This window comes from Triticum urartu, chromosome 4 (assembly GCF_003073215.2).
Source record: "Triticum urartu cultivar G1812 chromosome 4, Tu2.1, whole genome shotgun sequence".
Taxonomy (NCBI): domain Eukaryota; kingdom Viridiplantae; phylum Streptophyta; class Magnoliopsida; order Poales; family Poaceae; genus Triticum; species Triticum urartu.
The window spans coordinates 585,933,578-585,941,989 of record NC_053025.1 but is presented as its reverse complement, the minus strand read 5'-3'; the positions used below and the strand labels follow the sequence as shown (position 1 = coordinate 585,941,989).

The 8,412-nt window shown below is 44.0% G+C and overlaps 1 protein-coding gene across 1 annotated transcript; it reads left to right on the top strand.

The window, feature by feature from the left end:
- The first annotated feature begins 2,877 nt into the window (after positions 1–2,877).
- LOC125554899 lies at positions 2,878–3,668 on the top strand. The gene has a single exon (XM_048718280.1). The coding sequence runs from the start codon at positions 2,878–2,880 to the stop codon at positions 3,463–3,465; it is 588 nt and encodes a 195-aa protein (XP_048574237.1). The 3' UTR covers positions 3,466–3,668.
- The last annotated feature ends 4,744 nt before the right edge of the window (positions 3,669–8,412 follow it).

Here is an 8,412-nt window from a genome sequence, read left to right as displayed (position 1 = left end):
CATGCGGCGCCCGTGCAACACCACCGTCCTAGGGAGCTTCTCCTTCCCGAGCTCCTGCCGCTGGAACCCGTGCTCTTTATCCAGATTGCGGGCCGCGGCGGGGTGGTCGCGCCAGAGCGTCCGAGGCCGCTGGAGAAGGTCAACAACTGAATTGGCTGCGCTCCTCGAGAATCTGAGCTTGCGGCAATGGAACTCTATAGTTGGGAGGGTCTAGGCCGAGGAGGTTATTGTTCTAGAGATCTACTTAAAAGAGGAGATACACCGCATCAGTTATTCATGTGTGATGAGGCAGCGAAGGAAACCCATCCGTTCCAATGGGATTTGATGGAGAAGATGAAAAGGGAGAGAGGAATCAATATAAGTGGGGAGTAATTGTCGTGGAGAAGTGGAGGCGCTGTTACGGAGAATATGAGGAGGAGACCGGACACCTGCCTAGAACAGAGATGTCAGAAAAATAAAATGGATGGGATCATTGTGCTTCAGCCCAAACAGAAGAAGAGTGTTGCCTGTGGCCCAAACGGAAGACTAGCTAGTAACGGAACTGATGACATGGCGTGCATGCTGATGTGGACTATGTGCATGTTGAGAGAATGCTTTGTAGTGGGGAGCAACTTCTTAAGAATGTAAGATTTGTAGTATGTAAGTGTTTGTATTGTCAACCACACCATCAACCAACACTATTACATACATCTATTTCAATAAGTTGAATCTGACACTAGTCTATTTTTTTTTCTCTCATTTGTTCTTTATCTCTCTGTTTGTTTTTGGGTTTGCAGACTACGACATAAAGTTTTACCAATAATGAACCACCTCTCTCCTAAATATTAACCCTCTATGCAAGAGTTAGGTGATGTGATGTGGCAAGAGCTGACCAATGACAACATATCATTGTTTTAGATGACCTAGTGTCCTAGTGTAGGTTGCATCTGGCGGAGATGCAACTAAGGATTGATGTAGTGAAACTTTGACATGATTAAGTAAGGAAACCAATTGAGGTCAGAGTAAACTAGAGTTCTCAGGGATGAATCACCCATCTTTTCAAACTGATTAAGTACAGTGCTGTCACTGTGTTCCTCTCCTATCAGTGTTCATAAAAATAGATTATAGAGGATCTTCACGTATACTTATGATCATTCAGTTAGTGTTAACCAAGTCCTGATTAAAATGTTGGGTTAGGAAGATACGAATATCCCTCATCATGGTACCCGTCCTATTCCAATCAACCATATATTTCTGTAATTCAATCATAGTCCAAATCATGTGATGTAAGCTTGCTTGTGTTTCTCCCATTCGCTGGGAGGTGGCGTTCCCGTGATCCTGTCCCAAGGGGTGGAGCTTTTCTAGGGCAGTTAGTTTAATTTTGTTAATTATCTTCCATCTGTCTTTGTACATTTGTGAGTAAACAACTTGAGTAACTTACATCTTTCTTGTGCTGAAGATAGTGAGGCAAGAAGATGGCATGATCATTTCTCTCAACTATTATCTCACTCTTATGACCTCCTTGTCCTTGGCCACTAAAATATGTCTTGACATTCTTAAAGGGGTGAGGTAAGATAATACTCCAATGCGTCCGAGTCTTCCATACATGCATCAGCAAGATGCGCTAGATTAACTAAAATTTGTCGAATGGGACACATTAAATTAAACAGGTCCAGTAATCATACGTACTTCTGTTTGAACTATCTGAGAACAAGTTTATACAATTATTATGGTCTCAGATAACAATGATTAACACTTTTCACACTTATGATACGTCAGACAACGACCCTTATACCGATTTGCCGTGTGACCAAGCGCAGCCAAATTACAAAGGACTCTTGATGACTCACGATATATATGTTCCACCGCGTGTCTAGCAACCAATCTTGATACATCAGTTTGGTTTAATTAGGAAACTCTGGAGGACGAGTGGCATTAAGCATGCAGCGGTGACAAATTGGTACACATGTACTACACACTTGAGCAAGTTTTCTAATGCAAGGTTAAAGTGTTTTTCCTGTATTCCACACGGGAAGAAATGTTGTATTTTCTTTGGGGTAAAGACCGACCGTAGCTGAAACAAACAAAATAAATTTAACATATATAAACACATGATAGAACACACCTAGCGTAATATTTGCTAGCCTAAAAACCTCTTAGCCAAGGGCGAAGATGGTACAGAGTTTTGGGTTCAGCCGGACCCAAAAAAACTCATCAAATGCTCAATGTATTAGTTTTTAACATCGACTGTTAGGGAAGAATACATCGACAACCAACGGAGCTAAACCTAATGGATGTTTCCCCTTTTCAAGAATTCATCCGATTAACTAGTTAACTTGCCGATTAATCCCTACTCATACGGTTCTCGAGTAGTCGATTACCCGATAAATCATCCGATTAATTGATTAAATGACCGATTAACTTGCCGGTTAGCCTATTAATTCCCTACTCACCAGCCGACCGAGCAGCTACCAGTTAACGATTTCCTCAACAATGGATGTTTCTTTAGCTTCACCCATGTTCTTAGCTTAATGGCGAAAATGTACATTCCCCACCTAATAATAGGAGCAGGAACTACGGCTAACATTATTTTTCTTCTGCTACTACTTTTTTTAATAAAATGGTTGTGTGCATCACTTGATGCAGAGGCAGGGGTAATTCTTCTTTTCAAAAAAATCTTTTTTTCTTCGTATTCATATGTTATTAGAAGCCCGCAAAGTGCTAACTAAAAGGACCATAAACTCTAGTGCAATTGTCTCGGGTCGATGAATGATGATGTTAATAAAAAATTTGACCATCAATAAAATACGTATGTCGTAGCATTTTTTGTTTTTTGGGAACAAGTATGCCATAGCATCTATCCTTACACATGTCACTACCCTCGGTAGCTACCTATAAATGCTAGTGGCGACTGGCGAGCCTCTTGCAAACCGGGGTGCGCTCGATCGTCATTCAGCTGCGGGGTACAGGCTGACCGCTCTGCGCACGGTGACCAACATGCCAGCACCCAAGGGGACGAGGAGGAGCCTCGTACTGAGGACCGTGGAGCGGTGCAAGTCCGGGACCGGGCGAAGCGGCGGCGCAGCGTCGGCGGTGGCCGCCGGGCGCTTCTCGGTGTACGTCGGGGCGGAGCGGGAGCGGTTCATGGTGCGCACCGACTGCGCCAACCACCCGCTGTTCCGGCGGCTCCTCGACGACGCCGAGCGCGAGTACGGGTACGCGTCGCAGGGCCCGCTCGCGCTGCCGTGCGACGTCGGCACGTTCCTCGGCGTCCTGTGGCAGATGGACCACGGACACCACCACCACGACGACGACGACAGTGCCGGCGGCGAGGAGATCCGGGAGGCGGCGTCGCCGATATGCGGCTTGCTGCTGGGTGGCCGCGGCAAGTGCCGGGCGGCTGGGTACCGCCGGATGCTCAGCCGGGCGAAGACGTCGTGGGCCACCGGGCAGCAGCTTCTCCCACGGTTCACACTTGGCAGTTAGCATCTGGCAGAAGGAAATTAATAAACTTATTGACCCGCATTTGGTCATAGTCATACCACACCAAGCTCTGCGTTTATCCGGATTAGTTGGAGATTCGCATACGTATAAGTATTCACATGTTGACCTTGACCAATACGGTATTATGTTTACCAATACTGTATACGGGAGTCTGCTGTTCTATATATATAGTGTATAAATATCCACATGTCGCCCTGCAAAAAAAAATTCCACATGTCGCAGTGAGAAAGTAATTTCACTACCCATTCGCCCATGCTTTTTAGTTTGATTTTCAAGTTTGTACCATTTATAACTGTTGAACCAAATATCTTATATGTATCCATTTGGATATTAGTGTTCATGGTATTTAAATCTTCAAATAAGTTTAATCTTGGACACGTAAATTTAAAATTTGAGTTTTGAAACTATAATGAAACTAAATTATTACTTTTGACTTATTTCATTTGATTTTTTGTTCTACTAATTTACCATGTGTTACTTATAACATTCAGATTTCATTTTGATGTTTGAGCTGTCATACCATTTCGTTAAATTATCTTTCATGGTTTGAGCTTGGCTATAAACATGTTTTTCCTTGCTTCTTCAAGCAGGAGATCCCGAATCCCCATGACATCAGACTCCCATTTTATTACCTGTGTGCCATGATCACATTAAGCTGCATGGTAACATATTTTCAATATCATTTCATATGTGTGTCATCGCAATTTTACATGTCTTCATTATTGTTTCATTACAATCTCTTTTGCATGGTCATTATTGTTTCATATCGCATTTCATTAAAGTTTAATATATACTAGAAGGGTTGGGCGCGCTTTGCCGCGCTGTTGTTATTATTAGGATTCTTAGAAAAATATTCACTCTATTTTAAAATATAAGGTGTATGACTTTTTGAAAATTCAAACTTCTTTAAGTTTGATAAAATTTGTAGAGAAATACATGGAAACCTATAATATCAAATCGGTGTCAGAATTTCCATATTTTTTTTGGTTTAACATCATGGTTGTCGATATTTTTGACTCTGAACTTGGTCAAAGTTAAAAATTTTGAAATTCCAAAAAACTAATACCCCTTATATATTGGAACTGATGGAATATTTAGTTTGGTGGATGGAGGAGATGATGCAATATGTTTTATGTTTATTTATAATACAGTTATTTGGTTGGCCTTTCATGGCGTGATTATATGCTATCCGGTAATCAACCCATATTTATATGGGGAAATTTCCGTGTAGGTACCTGCATGTACTATATTGGTACTATATATAGTATCACGTGGTGTCTCTTTTTTTTAGATGGTGAAAGGGTGCACGGGGTTGATATGTTTTTATAGGCCGGCTGCTGCTGATTGATTTGAAAAACGTTGGCTCGATGAAAATCATACACCAAATCCAAAATTGAATACCTCAAACGAATGAGAGAACTTCAAAATTAGAGAACATAGTTAATTAAAATAATTAAATGGAAGAGATCCTTGAGAACTTGTGGAGCCGGTCAAACCGGTGACCCGGTTCTAAATTAAAAAACTTAGTTAATAGAGAGACCTTAAAATTAGGAAGCATTGTTGGAAAAATGCCCTAGAGGCAATAATAAATTAGTTATTATTATATTTCCTTGTTCATGATAATCGTTTATTATCCATGCTAGAATTGTATTGATAGGAAACTCAGATACATGTGTGGATACATAGACAACACCATGTCCCTAGTAAGCCTCTAGTTGACTAGCTCGTTGATTAATAGATGGTTACGGTTTCCTGACCATGGACATTGGATGTCATTGATAACGGGATCACATCATTAGGAGAATGATGTGATGGACAAGACCCAATCCTAAGCACAGCACAAGATCGTGTAGTTCGTATGCTAAAACTTTTCTAATGTCAAGTATCATTTCCTTAGACCATGAGATTGTGCAGCTCCCGGACACCGTAGGAATGCTTTGGGTGTACCAAACGTCACAACGTAACTGGGTGGCTATAAAGGTGCACTGCGGGTATCTCCGAAAGTGTCTGTTGGGTTGGCACGAATCGAGACTGGGATTTGTCACTCCGTGTAAATGGAGAGGTATCTCTGGGCCCACTCGGTAGGACATCATCATAATGTGCACAATGTGACCAAGGAGTTGATCACGGGATGATGTGTTACGGAACGATTAAAGAGACTTGCCGGTAACGAGATTGAACAAGGTATCGGGATACCGACGATCGAATCTCGGGCAAGTATCGTACCGATAGACAAAGGGAATTGTATACGGGATTGGTTGAATCCTTGACATCATGGTTCATCTGATGAGATCATCGTGGAACATGTGGGAGCCAACATGGGTATCCAGATCCCGCTGTTGGTTATTGACCAGAGAGATGTCTCGGTCATATCTGCATGATTCCCGAGCCCGTAGGGTCTACACACTTAAGGTTCGATGACGCTATGGTTATAGGGAAAGTATGTACGCGGTTACCGAATGTTGTTTGGAGTCCCGGATGAGATCCCGGACATCACAAGGAGTTCCGGAATGGTCCGGAGGTAAAGATTTATATATGGGAAGTCCTGTTTTGGTCACCGGAAAAGTTTCGGGTGCTATCGGTAACGTACCGGGACCACCGGGAGGGTCTCGGGGGTCCACCGAGTGGGGCCACCAGCCCCAGAAGGCTGCGTGGGCCAAGTGTGGGAGGGGACCAGCCCCAGGTGGGCTGGTGCGCCCCCTAACAAGGCCCAAGGCGCGTGGAGAGTGGGAAGAGGGCAAACCCTAGGTCCAGATGGGCCTTAAGGCCCACCCTAGGGCGCCCCCTCTCCCCCCCTCCCCCGTGGCCGCAACCCTAGATGGGTTTTGGGGCTGCCGCCACCCCTAGGGAGGGAACCCTAGATGGGGGCGCAGCCCCTCCCCTTCCCCTATATATACTTGAGGTATTGGGGGCTGCCCAACACATGATTTGATCTCCCTCTTGGCGCAGCCCTACCTCTCTCCCTTCTCGTCTCTCGTAGTGCTTAGCGAAGCCCTGCTGGAGTCCCGCGCTCCTCCACCATCACCATGTCGTCGTGCTGCTGCTGGACGGAGTCTTCCCCAACCTCTCCCTCTCTCTCCTTGCTGGATCAAGGCGCGGGAGACGTCACCGGGCTGCACGTGTGTTGAACGCGGAGGCGCCGTTGTTCGGCGCTTAGATCGGAATCGACCGCGATCTGAATCGTTGCGTGTACGACACCATCAACCCCGTTCTCTTGGACGCTTCCGCTTAGCGATCTGCAAGGGTATGTAGATGCACACCTCTCTCTCGTTGCTAGTCTCTCCATAGATTGATCTTGGTGACACGTAGGAAATTTTTTGAATTTCTGCTATGATCCCCAACAGTGGCATCATGAGCTAGGTCTATGCGTAGTTTCTATGCACGAGTAGAACACAAGTTGTTGTGGGCATCGATTTTGTCAATTTACTTGCCGTTACTAGTCTTATCTTGATTCGGCGGCATCGTGGGATGAAACGGCCCGGACCGACCTTACACGTACTCTTACGTGAGACTGGTTCCACCAACTGACATGCATTAGTTGCATACGGTGGCTAGCGGGTGTCTGTCTCTCCCACTTTAGTCGGATCGGATTCGATGAAAAGGGTCCTTATGAAGGGTAAATAGAAATTGGCATATCACGTTGTGGTTTTGCGTAGGTAAGAAACGTTCTTGCTAGAAACCCATAGCAGCCACGTAAAACATGCAACAACAATTAGAGGATGTCTAACTTGTTTTTGCAGGGTTTGCTTTGTGATGTGATATGGCCAAAAGGATGTGATGAATGATATATGTGATGTATGAGATTGATCATGTTCTTGTAATAGGAATCACGACTTGCATGTCGATGAGTATGACAACCAGCAGGAGCCATAGGAGTTGTCTTAATTTATTTATGACCTGCGTGTCAACATAAACGTCATGCAATTACTTTACTTTATTGCTAATCGTTAGCCATAGTAGTAGAAGTAATAGTTGACGAGGCAACTTCATGAAGACACGATGATGGAGATCATGGTGTCATGCCGGTGACGAAGGTGATCATGCCGCGCGTCGAAGATGGAGATCAAAGGCGCAAGATGATATTGGCCATATCATGTCACTTTATGATTTGCATGTGATGTTTGTCATGTTTTTACATCTTATTTGCTTAGAACAACGGTAGCATAAATAAGATGATCAATCATTAAAATATCAAGGATTGTGTTCCCCCTAACTGTGCACCGTTGCTAAGGTCCGTTGTTCCGAAGCACCACGTGATGATCGAGTGTGATAGGTTCTAACATTCGCATACAACGGGTGTAAGCCAGATTTACACATGCAATACACTTAGGTTAACTTGACAAGCCTAGCATGTACAGACATGGCCTCGGAACACGGAAGACCGAAAGGTCGAACATGAGTCGTATAGTGGATACGATCAACATGAAGATGTTCACCGATGATGACTAGTCCGTCTCACGTGATGATCGGACACGGCCTAGTTGACTCGGATCATGTATCACTTAGATGACTAGAGGGATGTCTATCTAAGTGGGAGTTCATTGAATAATTTGATTAGATGAACTTAATTATCATGAACATTGTTAAAAGGTCTTTGCAAATTATGTCGTAGCTCATGCTTTGGTTCTACTATTTTAGATATGTTCCTAGAGAAAATTTAGTTGAGAGTTGACAGTAGCAATTATGCGGGCTGGGTCCGTGAACTGAGGATTGTCCTCATTGCTGCACAGAAGGGCTATGTCCTTAATGCACCGCTCAGTGCGTTGAACCTCGAGCATCGTCTGTAGATGTTGGGAAACATCTGACATACACGTTCTGATGACTACGTGATAGTTCAGTGCGTAATACTAACGGTTTAGAATTGTGGCACCAAAGACGTTTTGAAACGTCGCAGAACATATGAGATGTTCCAAAGACTAAAATTGGGAG

Coding starts and splice junctions, on each gene's coding strand:
- LOC125554899 (XM_048718280.1), top strand. CDS start 2,878: ATGCTAGTGGCGACTGGCGAGCCTCTTGCAAACCGGGGTGCGCTCGAT.